The sequence below is a fragment of the Pseudorasbora parva genome, chromosome 10 (genome assembly GCF_024679245.1).
Source record: "Pseudorasbora parva isolate DD20220531a chromosome 10, ASM2467924v1, whole genome shotgun sequence".
Taxonomy (NCBI): domain Eukaryota; kingdom Metazoa; phylum Chordata; class Actinopteri; order Cypriniformes; family Gobionidae; genus Pseudorasbora; species Pseudorasbora parva.
The window spans coordinates 9,422,146-9,439,942 of NC_090181.1; the positions used below are offsets into that span (position 1 = coordinate 9,422,146).

General features: G+C 39.3%; 1 protein-coding gene across 1 annotated transcript; it reads left to right on the forward strand.

Annotated features, from left to right (window-relative positions):
- The first annotated feature begins 664 nt into the window (after positions 1-664).
- Positions 665-13,231, forward strand: LOC137091021 (calpain-2 catalytic subunit-like). The gene is made up of 12 exons (XM_067455093.1): positions 665-993; positions 2,190-2,259; positions 2,417-2,535; positions 2,865-2,998; positions 3,281-3,455; positions 3,697-3,771; positions 6,309-6,394; positions 11,141-11,215; positions 11,297-11,457; positions 11,586-11,755; positions 11,856-11,867; positions 11,982-13,231. Exons 1-12 carry the CDS (start codon positions 757-759, stop codon positions 12,186-12,188), a joined length of 1,521 nt encoding a protein of 506 aa, XP_067311194.1. The 5' UTR covers positions 665-756; the 3' UTR covers positions 12,189-13,231.
- The last annotated feature ends 4,566 nt before the right edge of the window (positions 13,232-17,797 follow it).

Below are 17,797 nucleotides of genomic sequence, written 5' to 3' on the forward strand. Positions count from 1 at the left end.
TAAAACAGTTGAAAGACCTTTTGACTTTACTATGACAGTATTTTGTTATAGTTTCCTGCAGTATATTTCATATGCTGCTCTTCTCCTTTGATCCTCCTTTACCATTACCCTTTAACATCTGTAACTTTAAGTTAAAAGGATAATCAGGCTTCTGAAAAATGTGTTTTTCACCCTTTTTTATTTTTATTATTCAACTTATTTGTCTGCGTGTCTTTTTGTTTTTTCATGTAAGTGGAGTGGAACTCTGTATAAACCCAATTGGGTTTCGTTCCATATATATTAGATATTTCTTCCAAAAGGACAATATTTCCCTCCCAAGACTGGTGTCTAACAAGCCCGAACAAGTCTCTTATCTCTTGGGTCTTTAAAAGCACACCATAGTATGGCATTTTTAAAGTACTTTACTGTTCCAAATACTAATAATAATGATTTTTCAAAGGATTGTACTTCAGACCACATGATCTTAACTGTAATCTCATCTACACCAAATATAAACAAAATAAACTATATATTTATTTAAAATATTTAAAATTGCGTAAGGCTCTGCATAGCAAAATATTTTTTCCAAAGGGACAATATTTCCCTCCCTAAACCGGTGTCTAACAAGCCCGAACAAGTCTCTTATCTCTTGGGTCTTTAAAAGCACACCATAGTATGTCATAGTGCTGTATCGTCTCACCAGTAACAGAAGCCAGAAGTGTCTCACATCAGTTTTTCTTTACTTTTTTCCCTAAAAAGACTCTAGCAACTGAAAAAATGCCTCCACCTCCTTTGAACGAAATACCCAGTAATGAAGACGCCGCAAAAGACAAAAAGGGCACTCTTGACTTCCCTTTGAAATTCTTGGATCAGGACTACCAGGAGTTGAAGAAGAACTGCATCTTAAAAAAAGAGATGTATGTTGATGATAAGTTCCCTCCAGAGAGCAGCTCTATTAAACCAATAGAGAAACTTGATTTGGATATGGGAAAAATCAAGTGGTTGAGTCCATCAGTAAGTTACCTGTTTTGACTCTCCGTCTCCTTCAGAAACTTTCAAGAAGAGTTTAAAGTATATAGACATTGTTTGAACGTATCTATAATAACTGTTGGAAAATATATCTTAGGGCTTGTGAGAACAGGTTTATATGTAGCATTTGCCTACATTTTTTATTTACAATTGTAGCAAGACATCTTAAGTGTCTTGAAAGCAGATTCATAATACATATGAGTCTAAATGTCATCTGGTATCCCCAAATCCTTAGGGCAAATTTAATTGTTTGAAGCTCAAAAAAGTGCATCCAAACAAAGTGCATAAAAGTACGCCACACAGCTCCATTAGGCCTTCTGAATCAAATCGATGGGGTTTTTAGATATATTTTCGATGAATATGGATATTTAAATATAAATATGAATTTATTTTCTTTCAAAACCCCATAAATTCGATTCAGATGGCCTTTATTAACCCCCCAGAGCAATGTGGAGTACGCTTATGATGGATGGATGCACTTTTTTGAGCTTCAAACTCAATGGACCGTCAATGCCATAATAAAGTGTGAAAGTGTCAGGATGTTTAAAATGACTGTTCATCAGAATGAAAAAAGTCAAATACACCTAAGATGGCTTGAGGGTGAGTAAATCATGGGGTAATTTTAATTTAAAAGTGAACTAATCCTTTAAGTGGAATTTTAAGTACATACAAAGTGAATACTTTCCTATTTAAAAGAAGTATACTAATAGCACACTTCAATACAATTATTTTATTTCTCAGCGGAGAATTGTAAACAGATCAGTAGTTTCTGTATTTTCATGATCCTATTTGACCTTTAAAATGTGTTAGTGATAATTCTGATGCAGTTTCTTTATTAATTCCTTATAACAATATCATTAACTGTCTTAGCCACATTCTTAAAAATACATTTGCAGTACAAACTGCTTTCCATCCTCATTTGTGTATTCAGTTTTTCAGGTAAGGCTATATGGTGAAATTAACTGTTACGCAACTCCACAGGTGGGAGGATTTCAAAGTCTTTTTCAGTTTACGCAAAAATGTCTCTGTGCAAAACAAAACCCACAAATTGTACTGCACCCTTCCTGAAAACTTCGTTCGGTCTGAGAACGGAATTCCAGAGCCTAGGCCAGAACAAAAGCCAAATCCTTAGGGCAAATTTCATTGTATGATGTATTAATTTAATCAATTTCTGTCTTTAGAAAATAGTGGCAGATCCTCAGCTCATTGTAAAGGGGGTTTCCAGGTTTGACTATTCCCAAGGATATTTAGGTATGTTTATTTCTGTGTTTATTCACATACTCCAGTAGGCATTGCCTTTTGAATGATACTGTCTATGCAGTTAATAGCATCACTCTATATACACCAGAATACATTCTGGAAACTCAATGAAAGATTGATTTGGCTAATGTTTGTGCTTTTACATTAGGAGACTGCTGGTTTCTTGCTGCTGTTGGAGCTTTAACCTTTCAGGAGGATGTTATGAACCAGGTCATGCCAGCTGACCAGTCATTTGGTGGAGATTATGCAGGGATATTTCACTTTAGAGTGAGTTCTTTGGTCTTGATCAAAATATCTCTAATATATTTTATTAAAAAAAATCAGTTGATCAGGGCTGGACGTTCTCTTAGTGCAACTATAGCCCTGAACTATAGCCATGGAGCTTGCTTAAAGTATGCCTTCTTAAAGAAACACTCCACCATTTTTAGGAATAGGACAATTCAATTTAGTTTGACAGGGTCGCCACTAGCTTAGCTTAGCGTAATGAACATTAAGGTATAGCTTAAGGTATAACTTAAGAACGGTGTAGCGTTAAGAAGGTTTCGGAAAATGCAGCCCAGTCCTTAAGCCTTCTGCTTTCTGCTTAATTCATATAGTTCTGGAGGTTTGGGAAATGGATTGACGTTGTCATTGATGACAAACTGCCAACGATCAATGGCAAGCTCATTTTTGTTCGTTCAAAAACATCTAATGAGTTTTGGCCTGCCTTGCTGGAGAAAGCTTATGCCAAGTAAGTTTATTCTTAAAATGATTCTTCTTTCATAGTTTAAAAGTATGTTTGCTTATTCATCATAAAAATATTACTTAAATATAATAATTAATAATAATAATAAAAATTAAATAAAAATATAAAAATATAAAAAATATATAATTACAAGAGATTTTTTGACATTGTCACAATGATAACGGTCTATTTTATTCATCCCCATTTTGAGTAATCCCACAGAATCCATCATTAAACGCTTGTTGGTCCACTGTAATGCGTCCTTAAAATGTAGAATGACTTTTACAGGGTGTGCGGCTCCTATGCTGACATGTGGGGTGGAGCTGTAGCTGAGGCTCTGTTGGACTTCACTGGTGGCATCCACTTGCGCTTTAAGCTAGCAAAAGCTCCTGTTGATTTGTGGAGCCTGATGGACCGTGCAGCCAAAGCAAAGGCTCTGATGGGCTGTCACACCTCTCATGGGGTAAGCAGTGACCTTAGGCTTGTCCTTTCATCTGTCATTGAAGTATTTTGCAATAAAGAGTAAAATGAATGTTCAGTTGAATACAAATTACTATAGTGAATATTTTTACAATGTAAGATGTAGGAAACAATGTAGAGCTTTAATTATACATTAAACAATTGTTTGCAATTTCTTGACATATCTCACCTGGCAGCATTATTGATATAAAATGTCTGTTTGTTTGTTTTTTATACCATATCAGAAAACATCTGAAAACTCAGTATTACCCAATGGCATTGTTCAAGGCCATGCATATACAGTGACGGGGGTTTCCGAGGTAAGTCTGCCCAGAATCAAATGTCAGATCACAGTGCCTTCAGATTACAAAGCTTTCAAAACAAGGTCAGTCAAGTTTATTAAGGTTCACACCACTTGAAGACAGACACAAATCTAGTCATCTTGCAATCTTCTGAATGGAATGATAACTGATATATTGGCAGATAAATCTAAGTTCAAATTTTGATATACTTTGAGAGCCTGATTAAAAACAAAACAAAAGGCTCACCATCGAAATCTATTTCCCAAACACTTCAACATAAATCAAACATATTCAGTACAGTCGCCTAGTTCGAACCAGAGTAAGATTCCTTAAAGGGATCCCCTGGTGTTGAGACTTGTATGGCTTAATATAACAATAATGATGTTTCTTACTGAAATATGTAGTAGAAAACCCATGAAAGATCTACGTTATTTAAAAAAAACGATTTTATATTTGGACTATGGGCGGCCCCATTTTGTTTGCGTTCTAGGTTGATGACGTAGAATGGTTGCACTCCTCAATCAGCTGGCGTTACCCGTAGCTATTTTTACCACAACGCAACTCGAAAATTGTTTCAGAGTTAAACAAAACCAAATAATTGCTTTGTAATTGTACTTATGTGTTTGACTTTGTGTAGGTGAGATTGTGTGCACATGTATGTTTGAGTGTGTTTTTAAGTACAATACAAAGCAATTCATTGGTTTTGTTTAACACTGAAACAATTTTCGAGTTGCGTTGTGGTAAAAATAGCTACGGGTAGCGCCAGCTGATTGCCGAGTGCAACCATTCTACGTCATCAACCTAGAACGCAAACAAAATAGCGCCGCCCATAGTCCAAATATAAAATCTATTTTTTAAATAACGTAGATCTTTCATGGGTTTTCAACTACGTATTTCAGTAAGAGACATCATTTATGTTATATTAAGCCATACAAGTCTCAACACCAGGGGATCCCTTTAACCTTAAAGTAAATTTGACACTCCTATGGCCAACTTTTGTTATAAAAAATGGTAACACCTTACAGTTTCATTTTGTTAAAGTAACAATACTTTGAGTAAATAATACTACAGGATTTTTTAGTTAATGTTAATCTTAACATTCCCTTAGACATTTTTAAGATCCAAAGTTGTATCTTTTAACATTAGTTAATTCACTGTGAACTTTACATTTACATTTAATAATTTAGCAGATGCTTTTATCAAAAGTGACTTACAAATGAGGAGAGCAATATAAGCAATCAAACTAACAATAGGGCAACAATAGTAAGTGCTGTGATCAGTTTGTCCAGCAGAGTAGCAAGTGCTGCAAGTGCACAGTAGTCTACACATAGCAAGGTTTAAATAAAAATAAAATAAAAAAACTTCAGCAGTTTTTTGAAAATGGCTAAAAACTAGGGTTGGGCATCGAAAACAAATAACGATTCCATTGGAATCGTTTAGAAAATTTGTTTTCGGTTCCGATCATCGGTTCCAAACGCGCAAGTTTTGGTTTCCATGGCCACCTGATTTCCGGTGCTTGCGCGCCCGCTTGTTCTTTTAGCCATGGAAGCCCGGTAAACTGCTCTCTGAAGTGTGGATTTATTTCACTTTTAAAAAGCCTGGGTCGGCACAGTGCAACTAGTGTTGTCAAAAATATCGATACTGAAATATCTGAAAAGATACGATAGCCTGCTCAGTTTCTACAGTATCGATCCCAGCTGCTCTCCTCTCCTCTCCTTCTCTGACCGACAGTGAGTTGACGCGCAGCCGCATATTCTTACTCAGCCCGGTTAACCCTCTGAACACGGCTAACGCGCGTTCTGCTGGACTTTTCCTTGCGACAACGTGTTAGTATTAGTGTGTGTGATCGGTCTGAATTTTGCGCAGGATCGCACATAATTCTACAAATCCCTCAGATTTCAAGCTCACATCTGAAGCGTGCACATACATACCGTAATAAAGCCCCCTCTGACATACAAGTGCAAATATTTGCTTCTTTTTCCAGCTTATTATTGGTCAAATACACTCAAACAAATTCTCAGTGCACATTTTGAAGAGTATTAATGTAAACACAGTCGTAAACAATTCAGGAAGAAATGAAGAATGAGTAACAGGAACAGTGTGAACTGTAAGATGAGTGATGACCTTCCAGTGCTTTTCAGCTGTGTGTTCCAATTCTATGGCGCATGGTAAATCGAAGAACTGTCAATCAGGGCAATCAGGCCAATCCAAGCGTGCTCCGGTGTCTGATTGCTCTATTCATACCGTCCCTACCTACTTTACCTACCTACCTCGATCCAGTTTCCATAGCTTGAACTTTCAAATGACAGTGCTCAAAAGCCACATGATTACAATATTTACATGTGCATGGGTGATGTTTTTATCATAATTATATCTCTCAAGAGAAAGGTTTTTGTAGGTTTTAATAACATTTTATTCATATTAAGCATAATTCCAGTATGTGGCTCAGGCCGACATAGTATTGCCTTCCTACTACTGAGAACGATTCGTTCAAGAATCAAACATCACTACTTTATGTGACTCAAAAAATTGTGTTCATTACATGTATTTAACAGGTAACATGCAAAGACAAACAAGTAAGGCTGGTGAGAGTGTTAAACCCTCGGGGAAAAGGCGAGTGGACTGGTGACTGGAGTGACAAGTAAGAGTCATATGAAACTTTAGGCTCACTAATCAGTTTTAAGACTTCTTTATTGACTACTTTATTTACATGAGCACCTGTGTGACCAGCGAACTTCAAACTTATGGAACTTTTCCACAAGTTCCCACCCACACATAACTGCATAGGCTCGTTCTTCAGAAGAACATCCCGCCCCTTAAAGCCCCACACAAACAGAACACATAACATGAAAAGAATACAATAACCATTGTTCCCTTTCAGTCGGTCATGGAGACGTACGTCGGAACTGACCGAAAAATTGTGTATCATTTTCAGAGACTAATCTGCTTCGAGTGTATAAAAACGAGCCAATAACGTTGGCATGCGGTTTACACGCCGTCCCACAGTGCGGGTATAAATACGGAAGTGAAATACTGCATCCTTGCTTCCGTCTTTGGAGCCGAACGGTTGCTGTTCAAAGCTGCTGTTTTCTATGAAGAGTCTGAGAAGGGTATGCTGTGTTCTCCAGTGCTGGTGTGAAGGCACACTTCAGCGGTGGCCGCACTAAAAGAAGTTCTTATTGATGGTTTGCAGAGCGTTTTCCTGATATTGTTGGTTCGTTGAGCGTTTCCCTGGTTACGTTCGGCTCGCTGGGCGTCTCCCATATATTGAGGCCTGATATTGAGGCTGCCGTTGTTCCGTTTAGAGAATGCGGCGTTCGGATTCTCTTCGCCCTAGTCTCGGGAACAGTTGTGCAAACACAGGGACGTGGTGCTCCGTCACCTTAGCCTATTGGGTCTTCGGTTCAACTGAGAGAAGAGCAAACTTTGTACCACACTGAGGATCTTGTATCTTGGCATGGAGCTGGACTCGTCAGTCAGACAGCGCACCTCACAGAGGAGCGAGTCCGGTCAGTGTTGAATACACATCCTCAAACTGCTTGAATACAATTTTCAGAGGCTCTGGTGGCATATGGCATTTGCAACCACGGTCAGATTGCTTCATATGAGACTGCTTCAGCACTGGCTTCATGGCCAGGTCCCGAAATGGGCATGGCAGAGTGGCAAGTACCGTGCACCGTGGTTGGACCCTTCATTTCTACGGGCGGGAGTGCCCTTAGACCAAGTGTCCAGGCATGCTGTTGTCTTCACGGCTGCCTCATCCACCGGCTGGGGGGGGCCAAGTACAACAGACATGCGATTTCGGGTCTGTGGGCAGGGCCCCAATTGCATTGGCATATCAATTGCCTAGAGTTGCTAGCAGTACGTCTTGCCCTGGGCCGCCTAAAAAGCCGCTACAGGGCAAGCACGTTCTGGTCTGTACGGACAGCACTGCGGCCGTTGCGTACATCAACCATCAGGGTGGGCTACATTCCTGTCACACTTGTCACACTGTCACATTCCTGTCGCATGCTGCAACTCGCCCGCCATATATCCTCCTGTGGATCATCCAGCTGATATGGGACCTTTTCGTAGCCGCGCAGGTAGACCTGTTCGCCGCTCCGGACTTGAACCATTGCCAGTGGTATTATTGCGACAGCACCTATTCCTCTGAGGAAGGATCTACTTTCTCAGAGACGGGGCACTCTATGGCACCCACGTCCAGACCTTTGGCTAGACCCCCCCTTGACGAGGCGCCTCTATGTGGAACCTGTTCATTGAGTGGTGCTCTTCCCGCCATGAAGACCCCCGAAGGTGTTCGATGGGTGTTGTGCTTTCCTTCCTGCAAGATGGCTTGGAGCGAAGGCTGTCTCCCTCTACCCTCAAAGTATACGTCGCAGCTATAGCGGCGTATCACGATGCTGTCGAAGGTAAGTCCGTCGGAAAGCACAATCTGATCGTCAGGTGCCTTAGAGGTGCAAGGAGGCTAAACTCCACCTCTCCCAAACTCCGTACCCTCTTGAGCTCTAGTTCTCAGGGCACTTCAGAGCCCTCCCTTTGCGCCATTGCAGTCAATCGAGTTGAACCTGTCTATGACAGACTGCATTGGCCTCTGTCAAGAGGGTAGAGACCTGCATGCACTTTCGGTCATCGAATCGTGCCTAGAGTTTTGTTGTGTCCCGTCTGTGCCCTGTGTACCAATCGCAAGACTTGACTTGCCCATTCAGGGTGTGGGCACACATGACCAGGAGTGTGGCTTCATCCTGGGCGTCGGCTCAGGGTGCCTCGCTGACAGATATATGTAGAGCTGCAGGCTGGGCAACACCTAACACGTTCGCTAGATTTTATAGTCTTCGCGTAGAGCCGGTTTCTTCCCGTGTACGCGCCCCCAGAGGCTGGTTAACGCAAAGTACCAGTTCTGTTTCGGCTTGCAATGCCACTCCTGCCTCTGGCCACATACATGCGTCTATTAGTGTCAAGTTGTGTTCCCAAGAAATGGCAAACCTTGTTGAGCTCCTCCGTAATTTTGTATGTTTTATGGTACCCGCTACCCTACTCGGCTAGCCCTGTGTCTTGCCCTTGACAGAGCCCGCTCTGTCGTCTCTGGTGGTGTTGTTTCCAACCTGGGACCAGGTGGGAACCACCCCAGAGACTACCATATATTGCACTACCCTGCTGGTTAGTCCTATGTGTATTCGGCCACTCCTCCTTCCACTGAAGGATGTGACTCCGCAGCGTTCCATCTCTCGAAAAGGGCACACTTTCCCAGCATTATCCAATAGTCACGCTGAGTGGGTCTTGCAGAGAAACAGCTGTGACGAACCTTCCCAGTTTTAGAGTCCTAAATTCGCCCTAACATTGGGGTTCTTCAGTGAGCTCAAACTGGGCGTTGAAGGGCCAGCATTCCTGGCGTGTTGGTCGGATCCCCAATTCGTTGGTCAGTTCCGACATACGTCGAACGTGACCGACTAAAAGGGAACATCTCGGTTACGTACGTAACCCATGTTCCCTGAAGGAAGGAACGGAGACGTATGTCCCATCACCAGGTGCTGTGCTTCCACTGAAGGACCGAATCACTTGTTCGGCTGATTCAGCTGAAAAGCGAGAATGTGGTATTTCACTTCCGTATTTATACGGGGCAGGGCGGTGAGTGAACTGCATGCCAGCGTTATTGGCTCGTTTTTATACACTCAAAGCAGATTGGTCTCTGAAAATGACCCCCATTTCGCAGGTCTCCGTTCAAGGGTTACATACGTAACCAAGACGTTTTTCGGTTTTATTTGTAGTAAAACTTTGGTTCATTTTCTTAAGTGTGTAGAGGAAGCCTCTAATTTTATGAGCTTCCAACGAGTCCTGAAGCTTTCTAGTATACTCATGGTATGGCACATCAGGCACTTCAGGGGACCTCCCAGAAGCAATTTCCCCATGTGTTCTGATCTCCCACCCCCAAAGGGCAGGTGCAAGAGGTTGAACCTTGGCAAATCGGCACACCATTGGGATAAATGGTAAGTGCAAATCCCAATCTCTGATGCTTGGCAAACACAATGACCAGCTGTTCCACCAGTGTCCTATTAAAGGAGTCCATCACTTTGGGGATGCAAAGGGATTGTCCTGGTTTTCTGGATCCCTAATTTTTTGTTAATCTCTGAGAAGACACGTGACTCTGAAATTACGGCCTTGGTCACTGTATGGATTCTAAGACCCAAACTGGCTAAACATGCCATCCACCAATGCATTCACCACTGTCTCAGCTTCTTCAGGCAGTGCATACATGTCTGGCCATTTAGTGAATTAATCCATAACCATCAGCACAAACCTGTTACCCTTCTCTGAACAAAGAAAATGACCCATTGCATCCACCCCCTCAATCTCCATAGTTCCCTGTAGTAAGGTTTGTAATTATAGGAAGGAAAGAAGCGGGGACCGACCAACATTCAACAAAAGACTTTAATCAAATAATAAACTAAATGAAAGTAACGTGGGCAACCCCTCACGGACGACTGCCTGCACACGCATAATAAAACATTAACAAAATACAACGTAAATTCCAGGCCTGCTCGTCTCTCGTCTTGCACTGTCGTCGCTCCTCCTTTTATGCTCCCGTCACTGTGGTGTGACCGGTGTGGCACTCAGCTGGCACTCATTATTACTGTTTTTGAAACCCCACCTCTGGTGGGGCAGCGCTGATAACCACTTGAAAATTGAAAATGAAATTTTGAATATCAATCATTCCTTTTAAATATTGTCTAGAACATCATAGTTGTTAGTTTAAAATGGTGTTGTGTAAGCACCCCCAGTCTTTGAATATACCATTACAGTCTTGTTAAGGAATGTTTACACTAACAAAGATTAAATCGTTGGAGGTTGACAAGTGCTCTTTGTTTTGCATTTGCATGAGTTACTTTAACTGTTCACTGAAGGAGATTTTGAATGAATGAGTTTTTGTTGGATTTAGTCATTCTTTTATAATAGACTATCCCTTTAAAAACAAAAGCCAGGTCTTCAATGACATGACATGATCAGTTAATTTTAAAAAGTGTTGTAGAAGAATTGTAATGTTTTGTGCTGTGGTCATGTTAAATCATTCCAGCCTGTTCAAATGAGAAAAATTAAACTATTCAACAATATTATTAACAATTTTAAAATTTACTTTAAACTTACACACTCATATCTTTTTGTACCCTGAGGTGCATTTGCAAAATTTATTTCCATCCATTTTTGTCATCATATTTATTTCTATACCATTAAAAAATCAGCTTTACCCTTTTAGAGAAATAATTAAAAATTACAACAGAAGCACATTCAGTTAAAAAGGTACAGTATATTTTTCCCCTCTTTATTTGCTGCTGTTATTTTCTTGGTTAGCATAACCATGTGCTCATTTAATAATGATTTTGCATAACTTTAGGTCACCATTGTGGAAGGATGTGAGTGAGATGGAGCAATCCAAGTGTTGTTCTTTGGCCAACGACGGGGAGTTCTGGTGGGCATTGACTGTAGATTAAGATATGATCACTTGCTGCATTAATGAATCAAATGTTGACTGACTCATATTTTACTGCAGGATGTCAATGGAGGACTTCACCACAAACTTCAGGAAAACTGATATTTGCTGCCTCAGACCTGATTTTCTGGACAGTTCCTCCAAATGCAGCTGGACTTCCACACGTTACAATGACAGCTGGGTCGCTGGGACTACAGCTGGTGGCTGCCTCAATAATAAAGGTCATATATGAGCAAACATATGGTTATTCTTTTTCTGTCTTTGCATAATATTGGCCATATGGTGTGTGTTTGTGTTTGTGCCTATACTGCATGTACCACAAAGGTCTGATTCAATTGATCTCTTGCAGACTCTTTCTGGACAAACCCTCAGTTTCGTGTGCGGATTGAGGCGCTTGATAAGGAATGTGCTGCTAGTGCTCAGTGCCCTGAAAACATTCTGGTGTCCCTCATGCAGAACCATGAAAAGAGAAACAAAAGTGAAGTTTCTAACTACGCCATCGGCTTCAATGTTTTTGCGGTCAGTATATTAACAAAACTATATTGGAATCACAGGAAATGACAAATAATGCAGTCATTTTGGTTTCTATTTATTAATGGTGTGCTATTCTATTTTCCAGATACCACCAGAGGCAAGTAAAATATATAATTCAAGCTAATTTTCGCTTTGAAAATGCATAAATGACATGCTATTTACGAAATAAACGGGTTGCTTGAATGCAAGTTTATATTTCATTCTCCTTTAGATGAAAGACAAGAAGCTCCCAGACAAGTTCCTCTACGGCAAACGACCTGTGGAAAAAAGTGTGACAGCCTATGAAAGACATGTGATGAAATTCTTCAAGCTGGAACCAGGAGAGTATCTCATTGTACCATTCACTTTCAATCCTAATGAGTGTGCAAAATTCATATTGTCCATCTTCTTAAAGAGTGAATCCCATAAGACAAATTAGAAATAAGATTACTAATGACTTATCAGTGGGACTCCAGTTAACTGAGAAGACGTAGTGCAATAAGTCAAAAAGTGGATGCTGCACACTGGTGGTGGTTGAGGAGAAACCCCTGACATGAGTGTAAAGCGCTTTGGGTGTACAGTAGTACATATGAAAGCACTATATAAATGCCTAATTCATTCATTCATTCATTCATTCATTCATTCATTCATTCATTCATTCATTCATTCATTCATTCATTCATTCATTAAATATTGACAGTTCCTTAGATGCAGTGCTATTTACGGGGTGTTTTTGTGGTTTTACAAGCATACATTTTGTATTTTATTTTATTTTATTTTATTTTATTTGTGAGCTGTGAAGATGTGTTTTGATTCACATTTGTTGTTTATTTGTCAAGTTTTTGATTTTGTAATGTTGTGATTGGGCCAACATAATGAGACGTTGTTAATGCTTCAAAACTAAGAAATTATTTCTTATAGATTGAAGTATCACAAAAATTCAGTAACACCATGTGAAATACGAATGTGACCCTGAACCACAAAACCAGTCATAATGGTCACATGAAAGCTGAATAAATCATCTTTCTGTTGATGTATGGTTTGTTAGGATAAGACTATTTGGCAGAGATGCAGCTATTTGAATATCTGGAATCTGAGGGTGCAAAAAAAAAATCTAAATATTGAGAAAATCTCCTTTAAAGTTGTCCAAATGAAGTCCTTAGCAAAGGATACTACTACTAATACTATATATATACACATTTACAAAATATATTCATGAAACATGATCTTTACTTTAATATCCTAATGATTTTTGGCATAAAAGAAAAATTAATAATTTTGACCCATACAATGGGTCATAATTGCTTTTGCTGGCTATTGCCACATATACTCAAATTATGACTGGTTTGGTGGTCCAGGGTCACATACTTGATTTTCTATAAAATTTCATGTAACGTAAAATGTGGCATTGAAAACTTAATGCTACTTTTATGGGGCTACAGTAAACTCTGGAAATCAATCGTGGAAATTTACACTACTAAAAAAATAAACATAATTAACTTTTTTCAAACAATTATTTTGTCATATATTGTGTTGAACTATGGGTTCCTTTAGTGTTATGGAGAAAAGTCTTTCTTGCGAATAAAGCTGAAGAGGCAGAGTTCCAGAAGTCAAAGTAAGACTTTATTGAACAATGCTGAGATTCCTGAAGAACATCAGATGTTGTCTCTGGCCAGGACATTGTTCTTATACCTTTCCCTTATCTGTTATGTCGCAATAACCGAGTGACTTAAATTACAGATGACAGAATAATAACAGAATTGTCCCCTCCTGTTTCACCCAATAGTCTTTCTCTCTGATTGTGGAAGCCTGACAATTGATGGTCAACCCTTTCTCAGAAGCAAGATGTAACATTTTCCAAGAACAGCCAACTCCCTTACGGAGGCGAGAACCCTCCACCTGATATAATAGTGGTTTTATTCTTTCACAGCCACCTGTGGTTTAAAAAATGCCTGACTAAGCAAAAACTGCTCAGTGGCCATCAAAACTTCTCGTATACACTTGACCTTAGTAATCACAGTCATGTTGGCCATGAAGCCTCAAAACTCACCTGGCCTTATAGTATTCAGACTAGTTGTACAGTTGTTTTTTATAGGATAAATAAAAGATTTCATCCATTTCATCAACAACAATGGAGTCAGAAACTTAGGGTGTGTTCACACTTGTCATGTTTGGTTCGATTAAAACGAACCCTGGTGCGGTTGCTCGGTTAGTGCGGTTCATTTGAACATATGTGAACGCTAAAAAGATGGGTCTCGGTCCGCTTCCAAACGAACTCTGGTGCGGTTCGATTGATATATGAACGCAACACGGACCAAAGACATGTAAACGGACCAAAAACCGGACGTAATGTCACAAGATGCCACGCATAATGCAGCTGATTTGACGACGAGGAAAGATCGGTGTATCCAAAATGAGTAACTTTAACGTTAGAGGGCAAACGTGGAGCAAGGAGGAAGTGCCTAATCAATATTTGGTCAGACGAGCATGTTTCGAAAATGCTAGAAAAAACACACAAAAAGCATACCTGGCTCTTCTCATCAAAGTTCCTGTGTTGCCCATTATTAGCAGGTACAGACGACAGAACGGCCATCTCTTTTGCATAAGAGTCGCCGTCTCTTTTCTTCACAACGGAGGAAATCCTGGAGCTGTTTTGAATGTTTTGAACATTTTATGAGCTCTTCATGAGTTCTCAGCGGGTAAAAATAATGCCACATGTACACGCATAAAGTGATCGCGTTTAATCCAGCACACAGCGTTGCTTTGAACATTTCATGAGCTCTTCAGGAGTTCTCTGGTAAAAAATAATGCCATATGTGTTACATGCATAAAATGATCGCGTTTAATCCAGCACACAGCGTTGTTTTGGATGTTGTGAACATTTCATGAGCTCTTCATGAGTTCTCTGGTAAGAAATAATGCCATATGTACACGCATAAAATGCCTGCGCGTGTAATCCGCACACAGCATTGTTTTGAATGTTCGGTAAGCGAGCTCCTACGTCATATAAGCCGACCAATCAGGTTGTGACCGTCTCCCTGTGCCTTTGGTTCGGTAACTTTAGGTTCGCTGTTAAATGCCCGTGTGAACGCTAAGCGGACCAGGACTATTATGTTTGTTTTTGTTTTTTGGTCCGGACCAAACGAACCAAACGAACCGAACTACAAGTGTGAACCTTATTTCACCCAAAAATGAAAATTTGGTCAATTACTCAGTCATGCCATTTAAAACAAGTGATACTTATTTTATGTATATTTACTTGTATTGTGTGTATGTACAGTCTTGTTCAAAATAATAGCAGTACAATGTGACTAACCAGAATAATCAAGGTTTTTAGTATATTTTTTATTGCTACGTGGCAAACAAGTTACCAGTAGGTTCAGTAGATTCTCAGAAAACAAATGAGACCCAGCATTCATGATATGCACGCTCTTAAGGCTGTGCAATTGGGCAATTAGTTGAATTAGTTGAAAAGGGTGTGTTCAAAAAAATAGCAGTGTGGCATTCAATCACTGAGGTCATCAATTTTGTGAAGAAACATGTGTGAATCAGGTGGCCCCTATTTAAGGATGAAGCCAACACTTGTTGAACATGCATTTGAAAGCTGAGGAAAATGGGTCGTTCAAGACATTGTTCAGAAGAACAGCGTACTTTGATTAAAAAGTTGATTAGAGAGGGGAAAACCTATAAAGAGGTGCAAAAAATGATAGGCTGTTCAGCTAAAATGATCTCCAATGCCTTAAAATGGAGAGCAAAACCAGAGAGACGTGGAAGAAAACGGAAGACAACCATCAAAATGGATAGAAGAATAACCAGAATGGCAAAGGCTCAGCCAATGATCACCTCCAGGATGATCAAAGACAGTCTGGAGTTACCTGTAAGTACTGTGACAGTTAGAAGACGTCTGTGTGAAGCTAATCTATTTTCAAGAATCCCCCGCAAAGTCCCTCTGTTAAAAAAAATGCATGTGCAGAAGAGGTTACAATTTGCCAAAGAACACATCAACTGGCCTAAAGAGAAATGGAGGAACATTTTGTGGACTGATGAGAGTAAAATTGTTCTTTTTGGGTCCAAGGGCCACAGGCAGTTTGTGAGACTACCCCCAAACTCTGAATTCAAGCCACAGTACACAGTGAAGACAGTGAAGCATGGAGGTGCAAGCATCATGATATGGGCATGTTTCTCCTACTATGGTGTTGGGCCTATTTATCGCATACCAGGGATCATGGATCAGTTTGCATATGTTAAAATAATTGAAGAGGTCATGTTGCCCTATGCTAAAGAGGACATGCCCTTGAAACGGTTGTTTCAACAAGACAATGACCCAAAACACACTAGTAAACGGGCAAAGTCTTGTTCCAAACCAACAAAATTAATGTTATGGAGTGGCCAGCCCAATCTCCAGACCTTAATCCAATTGAGAACTTGTGGGGTGATATCAAAAATGCTGTTTCTGAAGCAAAACCAAGAAATGTGAATGAATTGTGGAATGTTGTTAAAGAATCATGGAGTGGAATAACAGCTGAGAGGTGCCACAAGTTGGTTGACTCCATGCCACACAGATGTCAAGCAGTTTTAAAAAACTGTGGTCATACAACTAAATATTAGTTTAGTGATTCACAGGATTGATAAATCCCAGAAAAAAAAAATGTTTGTACAAAATAGTTTTGAGTTTGTACAGTCAAAGGTAGACACTGCTATTTTTTTGAACACACCCCTTTCAACTAATTGCCCAATTGCACAGCCTTAAGAGCGTGCATATCATGAATGCTGGGTCTTGTTTGTTTTCTGACAATCTACTGAACCTACTGGTAACTTGTTTGCCACGTAGCAATCAAAAATATACTAAAAACCTTGATTATTCTGGTTAGTCACATTGTACTGCTATTATTTTGAACAAGACTGTATATATATATATATATAGGAAATATGGTCTCTCCAGTGGGTCTATTGACTCAATACTCTGACCGTTCAAAAACTCCATAAAGAGATTGTAAAAGAAATCAATATGAATCGAGCCGCTTAGACTTCTGTTTTACTCTTCTAAGTCTTCAGAAGAGACTCAATTGCTTTATATGATGAATAGATTTAATTTAAGCTTTTGTTCTCAGATAAACACAGATCAGCATCAGCGAACATAGACCTAAAACTGTCTCTGATTTCTGAAGGATCATGTGCAACTTTCTAATATGCTGATTTGCTGCTCAAGAAACATTTCTTATTATGATTGTTGAAAATATTTGTGTACAATTTATTTCAGGATTCTTTAAATAAATAGAAAGTTCAAAACAACACAATTTATCTGAAATATAAATCTATTGAAATTCACAAAGATGCCTTATATTGATTTAAAAAAAGAGTAAAGACATTTATAATGATACAAAATCTTTTTATTTCAGATAAATGTTATTTTTGTGAATAAATGTTATTTTTATTTTTTTCCAGTTTCTCCTCCCCACACTTCCAACATAACACTATCCCTGTCCCCTACATGGGGTCCCAGACCATGACGCCCCCGACTCCTAGATAACAAACAAGAAGAAAAAAAAGGGGAAAAAAATAATAATTTTAAATTGTAAAAATATTTCAGAATATTACTGTTTTTACTATTTTGGATCAAATAAATCCAGCCTTGGTGAGCAGAAGTTACTTTTTTTAAATTTTATTTTTAACCTTAACCTTATTTTACCTTATTACTTTTACCTATTTTTTATCTTCAACTTTTGAACGTTATTGTAGGTCTAACATACAGATTTAAAACTTTTGAATGGTAGGCTATAGCCTACTGTAGGTCTAAAGTCTTTACGTAAAGACAATGCATAGTCTGATTATTTTTAATTAAATAGGAGTTTGTGAATAAGCTACAGACAATACATTCAATCATTAAATCTCCTCACATTCATTTTAGTTCCCTCTGTCACATTCCTCATTGATATTCCTCATTGATATTCGTCCACACCTCATGTGAATATTCACAATGATCCACACCCTCCCCACATAAAGACATTTATGACAACTGTCTTACAAAAGATAAATGACTATATTGTT

What these genes read in the sequence shown, in the direction of transcription:
- LOC137091021 (XM_067455093.1), top strand. Translation starts at nt 757, where the DNA reads ATGCCTCCACCTCCTTTGAACGAAATACCCAGTAATGAAGACGCCGCA. An exon ending in CAGGGATATTTCACTTTAGA is followed by an intron (nt 2,536 to 2,864) that starts GTGAGTTCTTTG and finishes TAATTCATATAG; the next exon opens with TTCTGGAGGTTTGGGAAATG. An exon ending in CTGGAGAAAGCTTATGCCAA is followed by an intron (nt 2,999 to 3,280) that starts GTAAGTTTATTC and finishes TGACTTTTACAG; the next exon opens with GGTGTGCGGCTCCTATGCTG.